Below are 20,814 nucleotides of genomic sequence, written 5' to 3' on the forward strand. Positions count from 1 at the left end.
ACAAGACTATCAATACTATAATACTGCCTCCTATGTACAAGAATATAACTACTATAATACTGCCTCCTATGTACAAGACTATCAATACTATAATACTGCCTCCTATATACAGTAATATAGCTACTATAATAGTGCCTCCTATGTACAAGAATATAACTTCTATAATACTGCACCTATGTACAAGATTATAACTACTATAATACTGCCCCCTATGTACAGGAATATAACTACTATAATACGGCTCCCTATGTACAAGAATATAAGTACTATAATACTGCTCCTCTGTACAAGAATATAACTAATATAATACTGCCCCCTATGTTCAATAATATAACTACTATAATACCGCCTCCTATATACAAGAATATAACTACTATAATACTGCCTCCTATGTACAAGACTATCAATACTATAATACTGCCTCCTACATACAAGAATATAACTACTATAATACTGCGCCTATTTACTTTATTATAACTACTATAATACGGCTCCCTATGTACAAGAATATAAGTACAATAAGTGCAGGGTGTAGGATGAAATGGCACTGTCCGGACTGTACTCAATGGGTGATGGATGTGGTAGATACTTCAAGGAGATCGGGTAGGCAGACATATATTGGGGGTGCAGGTTTAACAAAAAAAGTCCAATAAAAGGTACATTTGTAGAGGAAAAAAACGCACTCACCCACAGGTGGCACATTAGCTGGATAAAGCTCCCTAGGGAGCGAAACTAGTTGCATTTCTTTCTCCTCCACGTCCTCCACCTGGTCCGGACTTCTACACCCGGTTGAATAAAATTCTCCTTGTTTGCAGCACGTTTTTTCCCTCTACAAATGTACCATATAAGTACAATACTACTGCTCCTATGTACACTAATATAACTATTACAGGGGTGTGGACATTTTATAAAAAAACTACTTGTCCACGGGACTAACATGGAGCAAAATCTACTTGTCCCTCATGACGATCCACTTGTCCGGCCAATTTTCGCTTTTACGCTCTGATTTTTTCCTCCTCGCCCTGTAATAGCCATAACTACCTACTATAATGATACCTTTTAATTTTTCAATAACATATTCTCTTAACCAAAAAATATATATTTGGTGAAGTGAAATTGAAATAGTAAAAGATAATTTAGCAGATTTGGTGGTTTTCTTTTCTGCGCCATTTACCTTGTGGTTGAGGTAACATGTTAGTTTTATACTTTAGGCGCCTGATTACAGCGATACCAGATTTGTATCGTTTACGTCATGTTTTACTAATTCTGAACTTTTTCTAATTTTTTTAATTGCCATTTTTTAACCCCTGTAGCTTTTTTTTTTTCTTATTTTGTCTGGCTTAGAGCAAATTTAAACTGTAAGCTTGTCCCAATGATGTGCTTACAGTTAAGAGTGACGCTCAAATGAAAAGTTGTAGGTGGCAGGCAGGGCCGGACTGGCCATCAGGACACCAGGCATATGTCCGGTGGGCCGGGCCGTCTTTAGACACACAGACTGGAGGAGATGGCAAGAAGAGAGGCCATGCTAATGACTACGAAAGCCAGGTGAGGAGGTTTTATTTTTTATTATCTTAATAATATTAGCTGCACTAAAGGGGGTTGCTGCACTACAACTACTTAAAGGGATCTGCTGCACTACACCTACCTAAAGAGGGCAGGACAGTGCACAATAAGTGACATCAATGTGTACATCCTATAGAAAGAGACACTCTCGTCCCCTAGTGGCTGCAGGAAAAAACTGTCTGCATCACTGAAGCCAGAAATGGAAGACTTTGGTAACTGCGGGGAGCTGAGAGAAGGTAAACATGTTTTTATTTCCAGTCTAGGCAAGGGGTCCAACCTATAGCGGAAAAACTACCCACAGGGACAAACTACCTAGAGTGGGGACCTACCTATAGGAGACAAACTCAAGTTTATTTATGTGCAAGGTATCATGAAAGCCTGACCCATTACATTGATGTTTATTGTGGAAATAAAAGCAATTCAAGAAACTAGCAGGACACATAACGCAGCACACATCTTTTTGTCACAGTCTTTGCGATCCCCCACCCCCACTATTTAAAATGTCTGGGTTTTATATGAAAAAGGAGAGAAATGATGCTTCCTACAATACCTGACTTCCATGGGACACCACACAAATTTTACTTCTGTTCACTTTTCCCCACTGCTCTGGCCACCGGTCGACAATGTCTCTGACAACCTCAACCACTTGCAACATTTCCGATTGATTAACCCACGAATTCCCTTCAAGAGAACATGGGCCTTGACAATGGTAAAGCCCCAGTGCATGGCTATCTTGTGGAGGTCTCATTGGTTTGTCAGCACAAGCCTCAATAGCATCGTTTCGGCCAACATAGAAGCATCGTGATACAAAGGAAATTATGTCAGGGACAGAGCGGTAGTTTTGGTGGAAGATGATACGTCCACTTTTGGCCCCTGGACAGTCTTCACCTTGGTAATGAAAGAACAGGCGGGTGAGTAGGGTGTGCTCCTCTCCAGCTCTTTGGTTAAAGAATCGCGGGGTCTCCTGCATGTGGTCTCCGGCTATAACCACACGAGTATGATGGTTTGCCAATGCCAATGGTATCAATGCCTCGCTCTCCATCATTTGCGCTGCCTCATCTATTAGGATATGGGTGAAATAACCCCGTGGCACATTAAGATCTCGGGACATGAAAGCCGTTGTCACAACAATGCGGTACTTGTTAAGAAGGTCTTGCTGGGGGATAACAAAGGTGGATTGATCGGAGCTGAGAGAGCAGTACTGAAGTGTAACATGGTGCGTTCTGTTTGTAGGACTATATGTAGATTTCACTCTCAGGGGAGTTGCCTCTGGGTGGCCAGACACTACATATGGATGGAAATGTTCCTGGATATAAAGGTCGGCGGCACTACAAAGACAAAGCACAAGAGGATACGTGAATTTCTAAGTCTACTGACCATCAAATTCTTTAGTGAACATTTTCCTTCTCAAAAGTGAATACGCATTTAAAGGAGGTACTCTGACCCTAGACATGTCTGATCACTGCTGCGGCACGCCAGACATTCGGTGCAAGGAGCGAACTTCGTTCCATGCCGGATGACTGGCGATGTCAGGCGAAGGCTCTAAACATCATGGTCATGCCCCGCTCATGATGTAACGGCCATGCCCCCTCAATGCAAGTCTATGGGAGGGGATGTGATAGCCGCAACGCCCCTCCCATAGACTTGCATTGAGGGGGCATGGCTGTGATGTCACGAGCCCTTCGGAGTTGCACCCCGACGCTCTAAACGAATGCCGGGTGCAGCAGGGAGATTGCTGGGGTCCCCAGTGACAGGAGCCCCTGCAATCAGACATCTTATCCCCTAGGGAATAAGATGTCTAGGGACGGAGTACCCCTTTAAAGGAGTACTCTAGTGCAGAGTATTCCTGCTCCATTCTGCCCGGGCTGCAAAATAAATTAAAATGAACCATCACTCACCTTCCTGGGTTCCCGCGGAGCGCCACTACAGCTGTTCGGTCCTCCGGTTCATCCTCTTCATACTTCCGGGTGTAACGAAGCGTCACATGGCGCTCAGCCTATCACCAGCCGCCGCGATGTTCAGCCTCGGCCGGCGATAGGCTGAGCGCCATGTGACGCTTCGTTACACCCGGAAGTATGAAGGAGATGCACCGGAGGACCGAACAGCTGTAGTGGCGCTCCGCGGGAACCCAGGGAGGTGAGTGATGGTTCATTTTCATTTATTTTGCAACCCGGGCAGAACGGAGCAAGAATACTCTGCACTAGAGTACTCCTTTAAGCACTAGGACTCAGAACATCAAGTTAGCATAAGTATTTATAGGATGTTACTTAAAGGGATTTTCTCGCAAGGACAACTTATAACCTATCCACAGAATAGGTGATGTGTCCCAAAGGTGGGGGTGTGACCACTGAGATCCCCAAGTGCCCCTGTTTAAATGTGGCAGTGGTTTGCGACCTACAGCTCCTTTTACTTTCTAAGGGACTGCTGATAGTAGGCAAGTACAGCGCTCGACTATATACTGCGGCTCTTCAAGTTTATTCCAAATAGGGGAGCTCAGAACTCCCATTCATGTGATTGGTAAGACCACTGGACCCCAATGATGAGACACTTATCACAAATTCTGTGTTATTTAGGGAAACCCCGGAAAGTAGAGTCAGACTTTTTTCGGCATACATTGTTACAATACCTTACGTGAAGGTTATTATTCTGCTGTGCTGTTCCTCCATTATTTCTCTTGGAAATGTATGAATAAACTGGGTGTTACCAGTTGTAAGTTTATTCCTGCAAGTATTTTAACAACTTGTCAGAAGCAGTAAATACTTGTATTTCAATGAAATAGAAACTCATGGAATGGAAATGCACCTGTGCCAGCTGTCAAATTATTTTTTTCCAGGAGAAATACCAGAGAATCGGCACTATACAGCATTTTTTAAAAAAGATGCCCCAGAACTGTCATTTTATGAAAATGCTAGTATTTTCTATGCTGACAGCTCCCCATTTAAGTGATGGTTAGTCTTGGTACCTGTTGTTGTGGGTGCAGATCAGCACTCTGGTGTGAGGTTGTTTGATCACCTGCAAAGCGGCTTTGGCCATTGTTGATGTTTTTCCAGTACCAAATGGTCCGTATATAAGGAGAGGGGCTACTGGCTCTTTCCCTGTCATTGATCCAGCAATGTAAGAGATTGCCAGTTGCTGTTTCTTGTTGCCCCATGCCATGTGTCCCTTGTAGTCGGGTGTGCGGCACTTTGAAAGGTCTGGCAGCAATAACTTCTCATTTAACAGGCGGTCAACTGCTTCATGGTAAATACAGAAAGGCAGACGATCGATCTGAAACTGGACCTCCAACTGGGCACTTGTATTCTGCTCTAAAGACAGCTCTGTGCAGCATCGCTCTGTAATCCTCAGTAAAATCCTGTCCTCTAACTGTGCAGTGTGGTCCACGTGGACTTCATAGACTTTGTTATTCTGCCGAGGGCAGGGGGCAATAAGAGCGGTCATGACAGATCTCTGCAATAAATATCCTTCTTGAGTATCCTGAGTCATCCCTGTAGGCAAAGGAACCTCTGCAAAGAGCTCGCCATTCTGGGAAATCTTCATTTCATTCTGAGCATTCACCATCTTACTTAAAGTCACTGTAGCCTTCATGTTTAACCTAAAATAAGTGACATTGTTTATAGACTTTCATCCAGAAAACTCACATTAAAAACACTGACTAATAATGCACTTTATATAGAAATAACCTACAATACTGACATTCCTGTTTCATTAATATAACACTATATATTATTGTGATACCTACATGTGGGGAAGAAGAAATAGGTAGAGGGTTACAAGTATGTCAAATGTTGGGTCAAGAAGCATAGAGCCGGATCAGTAGTTGAGCCCAGGGGCGTAACTATAGGGGGTGCAGAGGTAGCAGTCTCACCAGGGTCCAGTTGTCTAAGGGGACAGATCTGCCCCATAAGATACCAGCATTATAATGGCATATGGGGCCCTGTTGCATATTTTGCATCAGGGCCCAGAAACTACGTCTCTGGTTGAGCGTGCTCCATAAACAGGGGGACACCTACTGTCAGCAGTAAGGACCAGAGATAGCTCTGATCCCGACCATTTAACTTCCTATATGTTACAGTCAATAGTAACTGCAGCATATAGGTGGCTAGATTCTTGGTGATGCATTCAGAAATATCTGCACAATTATAACATTTATCCTGCATGGTATATGCCCAATGTCAGAATTGTTGTTTTTTGATTGGTTCAAATTCACAAATAACATGGACTAAAAAGACAATAAAAAAGTCCCATTAAACCCCAAATAGGAAATTCTAAAGCTCACCCCACAAAAACGAGCCCTCGGACAGCTCCAAAGAAAAAAAGAATATGTTGATGTAAGCAATTAAAAAAAAATGTGTTTATTTTATTAAAGTAGTAAAACATAACAAAAACTATAAATTTAGTCACCTTGCTCCAAAAAAAAAAAAAAAAAAAAAAAAAATGAAAACATAAATGCTTGTATATATGTAGCCCAAAATGGTACCAATAAAAACTACAGCTTGCTATGCCAAAAAAAACTGCCTTCAGGGGTCAGAATATGGCGATGTAAAGCAATAAAAAAAAAATTCTAAGTAGTAAAATATAACAAAACCTCTAAAAAAGTGTTATAAATGTGTTATCTCTGTATTCATACTGACTCAAATGACAAGTTATTATTTTTACTATACATGCCCTAAAAACTAAAAACATACAAAAAAACAGAACATATAGGCCTAGATTTATCAAACTGTGTGAGAGAAAAAGTAGAGTGATTTTCCCGCAGCGACCAATCACAGCTCAGCGAAAGAGCTGAGGTAAAGTGAAAGCTGAGCTGTGATTGGTCGCTGTGGGAAAATCACTCCACTTTTTCTCTTACACAGTTTGATAAATCTGGGCCATAGTGCATATTTTTCAACTTTACCATACAAATATTTTACTTCTGACTACACTGTATGGTAAAAGGAAGGGTGACATTAAAGGGGTATTCCAGGCCAAAACTTTTTTTTATATATCAACTGGCTGTGGAAAGTTAAACAGATTTATAAATTACTTCTATTAAAAAATCTTAATCCTTCCAATAGTTATTAGCTTCTGAAGTTGAGTTGTTGTTTTCTGTCTAACTGCTCTCTGATTACTCACGTCACGGGGGCTGTGCAGTTCCTATGGGGATATTCTCCCATCATGCACAGCTCCCGGGACGTGACATCATCATTGAGCAGTTAGACAGAAAACTTCAGAAGCTAATAACTATTGGAAGGATTAAGATTTTTTAATAGAAGTAATTTACAAATCTGTTTAACTTTCTGGAGCCAGTTGATATATATAAAAAAAAGTTTTTGCCTGGAATACCCCTTTAAGTACACCCTGTCCTGCACAAAGCTAAAAAAAGCTATGATCCTCTGGAAGCAAGAAGGAAAAAATGAAAACGCTGTTGTCGAGAATCGGATGTTACATCTGTTTTTACTTAGACTCCCTAGTGATGATTGCAGTTATTTTACCCCTATGAATTTACCATTGGTGGTGCATCATTTTATGTATGTCTTTATACCTCACCTGGATATCACCTGCTCTCTTGCTGCTTCTTCTTGGAGTAGACTAACGTGCATCATTTGGCGGTAGTTTTCCACCGTCAGCGGCTTCCTCTCAACGGTTGTTGGAACATAACATGGATTCATGGATGGAGGTTTATACATTTCCAAGAGATTCTTCTCTTCTAGCGTCCTCTCCTTGCATGGAATGCATAAGAGATTGCCAGGGTTCCATCGTTCTAAGGATGACTCTTGTCCGTCCCCTTGACCTGAGGCCTCAGCCTGGTGCTTTAGTTTTTCTTCTTGACCACCAACCTGCATGAGGATCTTCTGAAGCAAAACCGGACGAATTCCAAAATCCAGAGCCAACCACTGCTCGAAAACTCCAAAGACAGAACACTGGACCTGTACGGTCAGCTTATATTGTGTTCGAGACCCTTTCACCAGGAAACACTGGCCTCCAGCGTAATGGCACGGTTTTTGGTGGCCCTTAGCATCCAAAGAGAAGACAGCTCCCGGATCAGTCTTCAACAGGGCAACATGGAGGAGTGGCATCTACAGGAATAACAGGGACACAGTGGCATCAATTTTTTTTTTTTTTTTTTTTTAATAAAAGTGAAAGTCTATGGTCAACAAACATAAGACAAGAATAACATTATAATATAAAAAAATCGACCTAGAAACAATCAGCAATTTACTGTTGATTTATCTGTAATGGTCATGTTTATGTGTGAATTAGATCTAAAGGCTACTTAGCTGCACAAAATACATAATAAAATTAAAAAGTCAAAAGCAGAATAAAAATTGTACGCCAGTAAAATAAGTCAACAGTATCCTCAAAATGAATTGAAAGATGAAGAAAAAAAAAGGTAGTTTATAGGTAATTGTATATCATTATGGAGCCTGTGTTAAATGTATTCCAGTTCAGAAAACCTATTGGTAAGTACCCTGTTAGTAAATACTATGGCCCTCATTTACAAAGACTGGAGTGTCGGTTAGGTTTTTTTTTCTAGTGTACTCGCTTTTTTCCCCTTGTGATTTACTAATCTGTCGCATATGTCGTTTTTTTTTGTGTCGCACGATATTAAATTCTGACGCACGGGAATAAAGAGTGTCGCACTGGAAAAATAAAAATTAAACCAAATAAGTAAAGTGAAGTTACTCTGCACAAGGATGTAACTTTACATTCATGATTGTTAATGGGTTAACAACCCAAAAGTTTTTTTAAAATATATATATAAAAAAAATAGCAACAGAAGAATGCAGCAGCACACTGCCAGCACAAGGATATAGATGAAACATGAAAATGCAGTTAAAACATGGAGAGCTATACAGCTATGGTGTAATAGATGCAAATGTGAAACTAGGAAATAGTGAGGCACTTAGCTCGCAAATTTGTCTCCGCCGGCGGTCAAATAGCTTGGACCGTCCCACCGCGATAAGGTGGCCTCATTGGGACGGACCCTACACTGTGAATATGCCTCTGTGTGAACAGTTCAGTAAGCATGGCAGGATCTGGAACATCCAAGACACCTTATATACACACCTGATATGAGGTGGGTGGGGTGCAAGGCCAACATGGAGGTAGCCACTCCCCCGTATGTGCAATACAGACAAAAAATAAGTCAGCCAGCACTTTAGTTGATACCAAAAAATACTAAAAAATATATATATATAAATTTAAAAAATCTATTACATAATTTAATCATAAAAGCGTTGAGGGGTTAAATGCCTTTAAAGTGTAAAACAAGTAATTTAATAATGAACTACAATGGTCAGCTGTCCCTTTCTCAAAAACACTCCATTTTTCATTTTCACTCGACCCCTGGGCTGTCGGTTTTTCAGAGTTGAGAAATGACACTTTTTTCAGAGTGATTTCACAATTACTCCGAGTGATTTTTCAATTTTGTCGGGTTAACGCCCATTTTTGAGTAAACCACGCCCATTTTGTAGGTTAAATTAAACTCTCCGAGTGTTTTTGAAAATGTAGGTTGTGCGCCTAAATTTTGGGCGCAGATTTGGTCGCACGCGGGTTGCGACCAAATTTTGGGCGCAATAACCGAGAAAAAACGACGGTTCTCCTTTAGTATATGAGGGCCTATGTTCATAGATGGGGACCTCTGTTCAACATCCTCATCTCATATCATACCATAGTGGAGAGCAGCTACAAAGAACATCTCTATCTCTGGAAGAACAGCCCTGACCTGCATTACACAGAGAACCCATAGATGTGCAGGGACACTGTGTAATACAAAATTTCCCCAGTGGTGGCACTGTAGGAAAATTCAACACTTGCTGCCACATTTCTTCACAGGTGAGATGAATGAAGCACAAATCCTATACGGGTGCTATGTCCAGAAATTAGCAAATTCATATATCCAGACCAGAAGAAAGGTAGACGGCACTCACCAGGAATGTAGCTTCAACTTCTTTTATTTTTTTTATGCAATCATCTCAGAACAGAAGTGCGGTGTCAGGCAGGTATCATGGCGGAGATGCCGGGGACCCAGCATGGAGGTAACAGCTGTGTTGAAGTACGACACAGCTGTTACCTCCACGCTGGGTCCCCGGCGTCTCCGCCATGATACCTGCCTGACACCGCACTCCTGATCTTAGATGATTGCATAAAAAAAATAAAAGAAGTTGAAGCTACATTCCTGGTGAGTGCCGTCTACCTTTCTTCTGGTCTGGATATATATATATATATATATACTAATATATTTTGTATCGTCACATGCAGAATTGTTCTAAAAGTGCAACGTCAGTGCTCCGGCCAGACACGCTTTCCGTGAGCACTCTCCTCTCATGTACCCGCTGCCTGGTTCCAGCCTGTCACTCACCTCCCTGATCTTCCGTGTTCTCAGTCTCGTGCCCCCGCATGGCATGCCGAAGCTCTGTGATTTAAAGGGCCAGTGCGCCCTAATTAGTGTCTTCACCTGTTCCTTCCCTATAAGTGTGTGCACCTCCCACGGCCGTGTGCCAGATCTTCGTTGCCTTTGTGCCTGAGAGAAAGCTACTGTGTTCCCGGTTATCCGTGTACCTGATCCTTGTTCTGTGACCTGACCCTGCTACTGTGCCGCCTGCCCTGGCCTTCAGCTATCCTGACCACGTCTTGTCTTTATCCTTCTGTACCACGCTTCATCTCAGCAACCTGTGTTGGCGAGTTGTGCCAGGGGTAGCGACCTGGGTGCCACCTGCTGCAGCAAGACCATCCTGCTTTGCGGCGGGCTCTGATGAAAACCAGCGGCACCTTAGACTCTGCTCCCAGGCATGGCTCAAGTCATCATCCACACAGGCCCAGAGGATCCACCACCTGCCGTGACCCTTACAAAAAGAACTGTTTAAATATAATATTTCTGATCCTGCATAGTAAACAGCATGAATGTAATTAATTAAATGTATTTTTGGGAAAAGATAAAAAAAAAACAATTCCAACTTTTGGGGGCTTCCGTTTCAATGCGGTGCACATTTTTCAAAATAAAAATGACTCATCATCTTTATTCTGTAGGTAAAATTGATTAAAAAGATACCCAATTCATAAAAACTTTGTTTTATTTTACTATTAAAAAATTATAACTTTTTGTATGGAAATTAGTATGCTTAAAATTGTCCTCTTCTGGCCCCTATACCATTCAAATTTTTCCAAATTCAGCTGACTGAGACCCCACGATTCCGTTGTCCTGGTCCCGATCAGCTCCCTGAGCTAGCCGGGAATGAAAGGTACTGCATTAAGACACTGTGATCAACTTTGATTGCAGCGTTTAACCCCTTAAGGACTCCATTTTTGTTTTTTACTCCTTACCTTTAAGAAATCATAACCCTTTCAATTTTGCACCTAAAATTCCATATTATGGCTTATTTTTTGTGCCACCAATTCTACTTTGCAGTGACATCAGTCATTTTACCAAAAAATCCACAGTGAAATGGAAAAAAAATCATTGTGTGACAAAATTGAAGAAAAAATGGCATTGTGTAATTTTGGGGGCTTCCGTTTCTATGCAGTGCATTTTTTGGTAAAAATAACGGGCCGGTATGAGGGCTCATTTTTTACGCCATGACCTGAAGTTTTTATCGGTACCATTTTTGTATTGATCTGACTTTTTGATAGCTTTTTATTAAATTTTTCATGATATAAAAAGTGACCAAAATACGCTATTTTGGACTTCAGAATTGATTTGCGCGCAAGCCATTGACACCCTGGCGGCATCCTGGGACTTCCTGACTCTCTAAGCTCTGTGTGGTTGGTATCCATAGTACTCTGCTTTACATTGTATGGGCTTATATAGGCAGCAGCATATCTGGTATTATATTTTGCATTTTGCACTTTACTTTTTGTCATCTCCATTAGCCAGCTGATATATGTACTGCATAGACTACTGTTATATACTCACCTTATAGTTACATTGCTGCTGGCAAACCGCAACTTTTGGCACATATTGCTGCTATATACTTATATATTACCATCAAGCCCATTGTTTCTCTTTACAAAAGTTTCACTTGGTCAACAATGTATATACCATAGTCCCAGGCTGCCGCCATTTTGTTGTGTATTCATCCCTGTCTTTTTAATGTGTTTTATCAAATATTTTGCTGTTGTGCAATAATAAAGATTTATATATATTTTGTACCTACATGTGTGTTGAAGAGCTCCTTTTCTTTTTGGGTAATTTTGCATTGTTGTGAAGTCTATAAACAGAGGCCCTTGCACATACATTAGTGGGATACTTTATTAATTTATGGTTATAAAACTATTTTAGGTAGCCAGAGTTCTTTTGTGCACCATTTATTATATATATGTTATTCAAAATCATATAAATGCTGAAACCTTTTTTCCCATAGGTGTGCAACTATTGCATGTTTTTTGTGTATGTATGTGGTATGCACTAATGAGGGCAGAAAAATGCGCTCCAGTACGCTTAAAAAGGAATTTGTGTACAACACCAGCCAGTGAGTAATTTTGCCTGGCCTTTCACAGTATCTAGGTCCCTAAGACTTTAACAGTACGTATTTGCTATGCACTTATGAGGGCAGAAAAATGTGCTACAGTATGCTTAAAAAAGTATTTGTGCACAACATCAGCAGTACACACCAATGCTGCAGCACACAGTCGCTGTGTACTACACCCAAAATTGCAGTTTCTCTCAAAATTTCACTCCCTTCCCTATCAGTGCTTCTAGGCAGGATTTGTGCTTGAACTGAATCACTGCTGTTCTTCTTTGCAACACACTGCTCTCTGTAATAGAACACTGTAGACAGTGACTGGGAGGTAAATCGCTGCAGTAAGAATGCTTTTCTGTGATACACACACTGCTCTCTTTCCCTCTCTCTGTGCAACCGAACGCTGACTTGACTCGGAGGTGAATCGCTGCTGGAAAAAGCTTTTCTGTGCAACACACAGCACTGTCTGTCCCTATCTATCTCTCTTCAGTGGAAGGCTGAAGTGACTGGCCGCAATATGGCTACCGATTATATAGGGCTGTGACATCACAGGGTGACTGGCTGCTGATAGGCTGTATCCTGCATGTGATTCAGAGTAATCCAGCCTACCCTTGTTCCCGCCTTCCCAGAATTCCTTTCCCCATGTCCTCACATGTGGATCCGCCATTTTAGATGCCCTGGAGCCTGGACCGCACTAAATGGAGTTTAATGAAACGATAGAATCGCGGTGATATTCGCATTCCTTGCGAATCAAATTTTTCCTGAAATTCGTAACAAATTCGGATTCGTCACATTCGATTCGCTCATCCCTAGTATTGAGCAACAGAATAAAGATCCTGTGTCAGTTTTATTGTTAATTTCCCACCACATCACAAATATAAATTATTTTGGGCTGCACCGTACATTGTATGGTTAAAAAATATGAAAGGTGTCATTACAAAGTATTGTCCACAGACTCTTATTAGTCTGTGGATGAAATAATAAGAGTTAGAGGAGCTACACGTCGCAGGTCTAGAAAGAGTCCTGAGTGAACCAGGAGTGCAACGGCAGAAAAAGTTGTTGCAGCTTGCAGCAAAAAATCGAAGTGGATAATCAGGACTAATGCTACTGGACCCCTCGGTTTTAAATGGGCACTGTCAGCAACTTTTTTTTTTTATATGTTGTAGTACATATGTACTACAAAATATCTCTAATATAGTTTCATTATTATTTTTTTTTATTAACATGGTGTAATTTACATTTGAAAACCGGCCACCAGGGGTCTCCCTCCTAGTGGCCGGCTGCAGCCTGGCATGACGTTACGCCTGAAAAAGGACTGATTTTGGCCTGGCAATCAGTGCTTTTTCATTTAGGCTGCTCTCGCTCCCTGCCTGTCAATGAGACAGGTGGGAGCGAGCGCATTGGCTCCCCGGCCACTGGCTGGGAGGCCACTCCTCCCGCACGTGTCTTCGCTGCCGCTGCCCCTGCACTCCCGCTGCCGAACTCTGCAGTATCTGTAAGTAAGAGGGAACGGGGTATGCGGGCGGGGGGTTTGTGATGGAGGGAACGGGGTATGCGGGCGGGCGGGGGGGGGGGGTTGTGATGGAGGGAACGGGGTATGGGGGGGGCTTTGACGGAGGGAAGGTGCTAGCGTCGTAGCGCCACATGGCACTAACTTATAGTTTATCTACACAGGGTGCCTCCAGCTGTTTCAATACTACAACTCCCAGCATGCCCTGACAGCCTATAGATGTCAGGGCAAGCTGGGAGTTGTAGTGGTGAAACAGTTCGAGGCACCCTGTGTAGATAAACTAAGGGCGGAAGTGTTGTCCCCAGCAGGCATCAGTGACGTGGTGCCTGCTGGGGAAGTCTGCCTGGTAGTGAGCACACTACCAGGCAGACAAAAAGTTATTTTTAATATAGTAAAAAGAAAAATTTAAAGTAGGGAGGGGGTTAGGGATAGATTGGCAATAGGCAGGGACAGAAAACAAAAATAGGATGGTGGGAGCTACCCTTTAATGATAGAGTTGATTTAAGCTCTTTTACTTTTGCATTATCATGTGATGTGGTGAGAGAATTGGGGATTGGGTTTTTAATGTGTCCCGCCCACATAAATGTACGTGTCTGATCCATTTACTATGAGGCAAGATGAAGCACTAAGAGGTGCGAAACGGCTGCTGTAGCCTTGTGATACCCCTTGTCTGCGTCTACCCCTTTTGTAATATGTGAGTATACCTTGTCAATGAAAGAAGAAGCGGAAGAAATATGGTGAGTGCCGGCTATCTTATTACCTTATGAATGCCATAGTAAGAGTTATGACTCTTAAAAGGCGAGGAGGAAAAAATGAAAACGCAAAAGAAAATAAAAAATATTGGCCCGGCCCTAAAGGGGTTAAAGGGAACCAGTTGGGCTAGTTATACTGCCCTCACTGAGAAGCACTTAGTCGGAAGCATGCAGTGAGGAGTCATTAAATGCCACTGCTCCCGCCCATCCACTGATGATTGACAGGTATGAAAGATGATTTTACTCTCACAGGGCCCGGACTGCTCTGTGTGCTTCTGAATGTAACTGCTCCGAAACTGCTCAACACTTTCATATAAATGGCAGACCTCTAAAAATTGTATATATATGGGACGGCATAACTAGCCTTTAGCAGTGGTGGAGATTAGCTGTAATCCTCATGTGTGCAGCCTATCCATTCACTATAAGTATATGTGTATGCAGATACAGACAGTGCTTGCGGACGCATACTTTCTTCTTGCTTTACTTTATACTATACCAGTGTTTCCCAACCAGTGTGCCTCCAGCTGTTGCAAAACTACAACTTCCAGCATGCCCGGACAGCCAAAGGCTGTCCGGGCATGCTGGGAGTTGTAGTTTTGCAACAGCTGGAGGCACCCTGGTTTGGGAAACACTGTACTATACTATTTACTATACACTATATATAAAGCAGGAATGTCTGCTAACAAGATAACAATAGATACCTTAGAATGCAGGGTGAAATCCCATGCGCTCCGTACAGGTTTCTGCTTGGAATGAATTTTCAGCGGATGGTTACACGATATTTTAACACCTTCAACTTCTTCTGAAAGCTATAAAGAGCCAAACAAAATATTGAAGATCAGATCGCTATACAACGTGAAATGTACCCCTGAACCTATTCAAATGTGTAACATTTTAACTGCTCGCTGCGAAGTGTCAATAAAGTAGGTTGTACACAGAAAAAAAACAAAAGAAAGGGATACGCGCCCCTAGTGTAGTATGTCAAGTAATTAGTAATAAATAATAAGCAGATTTATGCTCACCATGTGAGGTTGTGCAAAGACGTCTGGTTTGATATGATGCTGGGATCTGCAGCTGTGGCTTGTCCGGTGTCAGCAGCGCTGATCCGGTAGGGAGATGCTCGAGGAGAGAAACAAAATTCAAGCTTCTAGGCACTGATCCGATGAAGTAAGTTGATGCGGACACAGAAATATTGTCCTAAAACGCGTTTCCAGTCCGTAATGGGGACACCATGAGGATATTAATTGTTTGCTCTGTCATTCCTGTGTATGCACCTGCCTGACGAAGGGTCCATTACGGCCCGGAAACGCGTTGCCTTTGTGCTAATAAACCCGCTTTTAGGACAATATTTCTGTGTCTGCATCAACTTACTTCATCGGATCAGCGCCTAGAAGCTTGAATTTTGTTTCTCTTCTTGAGCAATAAAATAGGTTGGAAAGGGTGCAACATTTGTTTTTTCATTTATTGAAGTCTTAGGGAACTATAGGGCATTATTCAATGTGTAGGGGAACTATAGCGGCATCATACTGTGTGTTGGCCATAAGGGGACATTATACTGTGTGGGGGCCATAATAATGTGTGTGGGGGCCGTACGGGTCATAATAGACCTGGGCAATTAAATAAAAAAATGTTTTAAATCAACTGGTGCCAGAAAGTTAAACAGGTTTGTAAATTACTTCTATTTAAAAATCTTAATCCTTCCAGTACTTATCAACTGCTGTATGCTCCACAGGAAGTTCTTTTCTTTTTGAATTTACTTTCTGTCTGACCACAGTGCTCTCTGCTGACACCTCTGTCCATGTCAGGAACTGTCCAGAGCAGGATAGGTTTTCTATCAGGATTTGCTCCTGCTCTGGACAGTTCCTAAAATGGACAGAGGTGTCAGCAGAGAGCACTGTGGTCAGACATAAAGGAAATTCAAAAAGAAGAGAAAGAGCTTCCTCTGAAACATACAGCAGTTGATAAGTACTGGTAGGATGAAGATTTTTAAATAGAAGTAATTTACGAATCTGTTTAACTTTCTGGCACCAATTGATTAACAAAATTTTTTTTCCAGTGGAGAACCCCTTTAATAAAAGAAAACTAAAGCCAAAATTAAGTGGCATGGCGTGTAAGTAGGGGGTTTCATATGTTAGGGTGCGTTCACACGGCCGTCTGTCCCTGTTTTTTTTATCCCCGTTTTGTTTCCTTTTTTGTACATAGTAACATCCGTTTGCATCCGTTATTGTCCGTTTTTTAAAGTCCGTTTTTAATTTTGACGGGAGAAGAACGGAAAGGGTTTAGACGGCCATGTGAACACAGCCTAACAAGGTGTGTTGCCTAGAATAATTGTTTATTAAATGTAATTGAAGTTAAATGTTCAATAAAGTGATTTAGTTTAGTACAGTATAGACCAGGTACAACTCACCACTTCCATTTCGCTGCTGCAGAGCTGATACTCCTGAACCAGACGGTCTTGGTAAGACTGGAGGCCTTCTTCCTCCACCAACTGCTTATTGCGCCTGGTGACTTTGACCCTAAGAATCCACTCCTGCAACTCCTCCTGGCTGTGAGCTTTCTGGCATGCATTACCATATATACACTGCAAAGGGCTTAACATAAAAAAAGGGGAAAAAAAACACAATCCTATTACAGATCACTGGATATATCTCCAGCAAAAAACTACAACAGAAATTTGGTTTGCAGAAGTTTAAGGCACAGTAATGGGGTCAGACAATACCCCTGATGCTTTATTTCTTTTTCTGTGTGTATTTTATTTTCATTGTATTTAGGTAGAATGTTATCCCAAGAAATAATCAGATTGGAAGAACACATTGTAAATATTTTAACCAATTCTCCACAATAGCTAAGTGGGGTTGCAATTGTCCCCGTTACAGAATAAGAGGCAGAAATGCTCTGGCCAGTAATGGTGAATAAAGAAAAGGGGGATAAGTTGACTCCCTAACAAAAATGGATGAAATAATAATTGCCAAATGTAATGGTCTCTCTGGCCATGGTACATGGCTCCAGCAGGAATTTCATGAGATTATCTTCTCCCTCCCTTAGTAGTCCCAACCCCTCTATTCTGCTTATTGCCAAGGGTCCCAGATTCTAAGGACAGACCATCAGATATATCTGTAAATTCTACATATCTGAGGGGGAATGAGAATTTCCCACTTTCTCATAAGCAGTTTTCACTAATCACCATTTGCTACCAATGTGACACCTAAGGCTGGGTTCACACTTGTGAAGCTTTTTTGGTGAAAATTTCCGTCCAGTTTTCCAGCGCGGCCAGTGCTACTATTTGTATCTGAGAAAAACTCACCTTTCACAGAGAGAAAATCGACTCATGCCTAGTGGTGGAGCACGGTGATACCATACCGACAAGCAATCAGCTGCCATCATGCGAGCATGTTCCAAAGAAGCACAATGCACCTCAAAACTTTCTTGGGTGTTGGTAGTAACCAGGCACAGACGACAGTAAAAGCCCATATTCAACTCCTGGTTCTCCTTGATCTTACCACGGGCGAGTCCATAGTTTTGCTCTGCTTTCCAAACTGCAAGCTCCACTTCGCTGTGGGCATTTGGGCACTGCCCTTTTTCTGTTCTACAGAAAAGCCCACGAGAACGTTGGCTGCACAAGCGGATATGGTGGAAAGATGGTAATGGACTGATAATGTTGCATTGCTTCTTGGTGTCATCAATGATAATGTGAGCAAGAAGCGGCATTGGGCGAGGATGGCATTGGCATAAATCAGTAAGGGTGACCTTTGGTGGGCTCTGATAAAAGCATTGCTCGCAAATGTCCTGGAATTTGCCCCCAAAAAGGCTCAAAATATCTTTCCAATTTTTGGGTTCACTTAAGGTAGTGGCTGGCAATGGTGTTGGGAGTAGCATGGATCTAAGATGGTGTCTTTCAAAATCGTTTTTCCTTTCAAAAGACCAGACAAGAACTTCTTCCTCAGACCAGGCAAATGTGCAGTTCTGTTGGTGCCTGATGCAGCCCTTTGCAGGTCGATAGTGCCAGCACACAGCATAGCGCGCAGGCAGTGGATAGGATGGGCACTGCCTCACTTCAGACCAATCAGTCTCATTACTACGATTTTTATTTTTTGCAAGGAGAAGCTGTGCAGAACAGCTGTGCTTCACAGGAGTGTAGATGTATGTAATTCCTTGCTTCTTTCTGCTGCAGGTTGCACAAGCCAAGCGCAAATCCACCTGTTCTAAAAGCTTCACCAGACTTAGGGGGGGCTCTGCGAACTGCTCCATCACTGCCCCTAAAACAATATCAGAGATTCAAAGAAGAGCTCCTAATAGATCACATGATCACATTTACTAACATGTTGATAGCAAGTATCAGCAATCACTGTAAACTTAGAGTCCCCCCAAGTGTCAGTGTCATCATCCTGTTCAAGTGTAGGAACGTCACCGTCCTGTACCTGAAGAGTTTGTGTGTCATCATTTTGTACTCCCAGAGTCAGTGTTTCATGCTTCTGTACCCCAAGTGTCAGTGTTATTATCCTGTACCCCAAGAGTCAGTGTCATTATCCTGTACCCCAAGTGTCAGTGTCATTATCCTGTACCCCAAGTGTCAGTGTCATTATCCTGTACCCCAAGTGTCAGTGTCATTATCCTGTACCCCAAGTGTCTGTGTCATTATCCTGTACCCCAAGTGTCAGTGTCATTATCCTGTACCCCAAGTGTCAGTGTCATTATCCTGTACCCCAAGTGTCAGTGTCATTATCCTGTACCCCAAGTGTCAGTGTCATTATCCTGTACCCCAAGTGTCAGTGTGTCATTATCCTGTACCCCAAGTGTCAGTGTTATTATCCTGTACCCCAAGTGTCAGTGTCATTATCCTGTACCCCAAGTGTCAGCATGTCATTATCCTGTACCCCAAGTATCAGTGTCATTATCCTGTACCCCAAGTGTCAGCGTGTCATTATCCTTTACCCCAAGTGTCAGTGTCATTATCCTGTACCCCAAGTGTCCATGTCATTATCCTGTACCCCAAGTGTCAGTGTCATTATCCTGTACCCCAAGTGTCAGTGTCATTATCCTGTACTCCAAGTGTCAGTGCCATCATCCTGTACCCCAAGTGTCAGTGTCATTATCATGTACCCCAAGTGTCAGTGTAGTTGTGCTGTACCCCAAGTGTCAGTGGAATAATTTGTACTCAGAATCATTTGGATGCAGATCCTTTCTGTGACACATCACCAAACTGTAGCAAGAAGTAGGAAAAAGCAGATCCAGAGGCCTGCTCACATAACCTCCACGCACGGCTGTATGCTCCAGCACAGTGAATACCAGGACAGACGGATCAGCCAGCATAATAAAAATCTTCAATTTATTAGGGTACGAGGACAAAAGTCACCAGCAAGTGACAACAGCAGACATCAAAAAATGCACAGATGAAAGCATGGACGTGTTTCAGGTCAATGACCCTTCTTCTAAGTATGAGCTGGGATGAAGGGTCGCTGACCTGAAACACGTCCATGCTGTGATCTGTGCATTTTCTAATGTCTGCTGTTGTCACTTGCTGGTGACTTTTATCCGTCTGGCTGATCCGTCTGTCATCTGTCCTGGTGTTCAAGAAGTAGGAGACTTGGAAGGACCATCAAGATGCCTTTGATATTGTGTCACATTGCTGGAGCTATGGAATCAGGATAAAGAATATTTCTAGCACCAAGAAGGTCAACTGCATATGAAGAGTGAAGCTGTCAGAGACCAGGAATGAGATGGGGAGCCATGATGAGACAAGGAACAAGATGGGAAGCCAATTATGGGACTATTAATGAGTGGAGAACCATACTAAAGACAAGTAATGAAATGGTAAGCAATGCTGGGTTCTAGGAAAGAAATAGGGTGTTATGCTGAAGATCAGAACTGAGATGGGGAGTAATACTGGGGACCAGGATTGAAATGGGCATCTATGCTGTTGACCCAGAATGAGACAGTAACCTATCTTGGAACCAGAATTGAAATGGGGAGCCATGCATGGGGATAGACATGTGAAGTGAAGCCATGTGGGGACCAGGAATGAGATTTGGAGTCATGATGTAGACTGGAAATAAGATATGAGCCATGTTTGGAACCAGGAATAGGAGGGGCGCTATGATGGAACCAGGATTAAGATGGTGAGTCGTGCATAGAACCAGGAATGAGATAGAAAGACATGCTGGAAATGAGATAAGAGAGGAATGAGATAGAAAGACATGCTGGAAATGAGATGTGAGAGGAATGAGATAGAAAGACATGCTGGAAATTATATATGAGAGGAATGAGATAGGAAGACATGCTGGAAATGAGATATGAGAGGAATGAGATAGAAAGACATGCTGGAAATGAGATAAGAGAGGAATGAGATAGGAAGACATGCTGGAAATGAGATAAGAGAGGAATGAAATAGGAAGACATGCTGGAAATGAGATAAGAGAGGAATGAAATAGGAAGACATGCTGGAAATGAGATGTGAGAGGAATGAGATAGGAAGACATGCTGGAAATGAGATAAGAGAGGAATGAGATAGGAAGACATGCTGGAAATGAGATAAGAGAGGAATGAGATAGGA

The 20,814-nt window shown here is 42.3% G+C and overlaps 1 protein-coding gene across 1 annotated transcript in view; it reads right to left on the bottom strand.

Moving 5' to 3' along the window:
• Window positions 1-20,814, bottom strand: part of HELZ2 (helicase with zinc finger 2) — a 58,297-nt gene that overhangs the window by 34,794 nt on the left and 2,689 nt on the right. Inside the window, exons 2-7 of the mRNA XM_056547852.1 lie at window positions 17,569-18,520; window positions 16,672-16,855; window positions 14,966-15,073; window positions 7,090-7,619; window positions 4,526-5,155; window positions 2,114-2,891 (exon numbers count right to left, since the gene is read on the bottom strand). Of these exons, the coding sequence (XP_056403827.1) occupies window positions 2,114-2,891; window positions 4,526-5,155; window positions 7,090-7,619; window positions 14,966-15,073; window positions 16,672-16,855; window positions 17,569-18,512 (3,174 nt within the window). The 5' untranslated portion in view covers window positions 18,513-18,520. The remainder of the gene's footprint in view (window positions 1-2,113; window positions 2,892-4,525; window positions 5,156-7,089; window positions 7,620-14,965; window positions 15,074-16,671; window positions 16,856-17,568; window positions 18,521-20,814) is intronic.

Source organism: Hyla sarda, chromosome 12 (genome assembly GCF_029499605.1).
Source record: "Hyla sarda isolate aHylSar1 chromosome 12, aHylSar1.hap1, whole genome shotgun sequence".
Classification (NCBI taxonomy): domain Eukaryota; kingdom Metazoa; phylum Chordata; class Amphibia; order Anura; family Hylidae; genus Hyla; species Hyla sarda.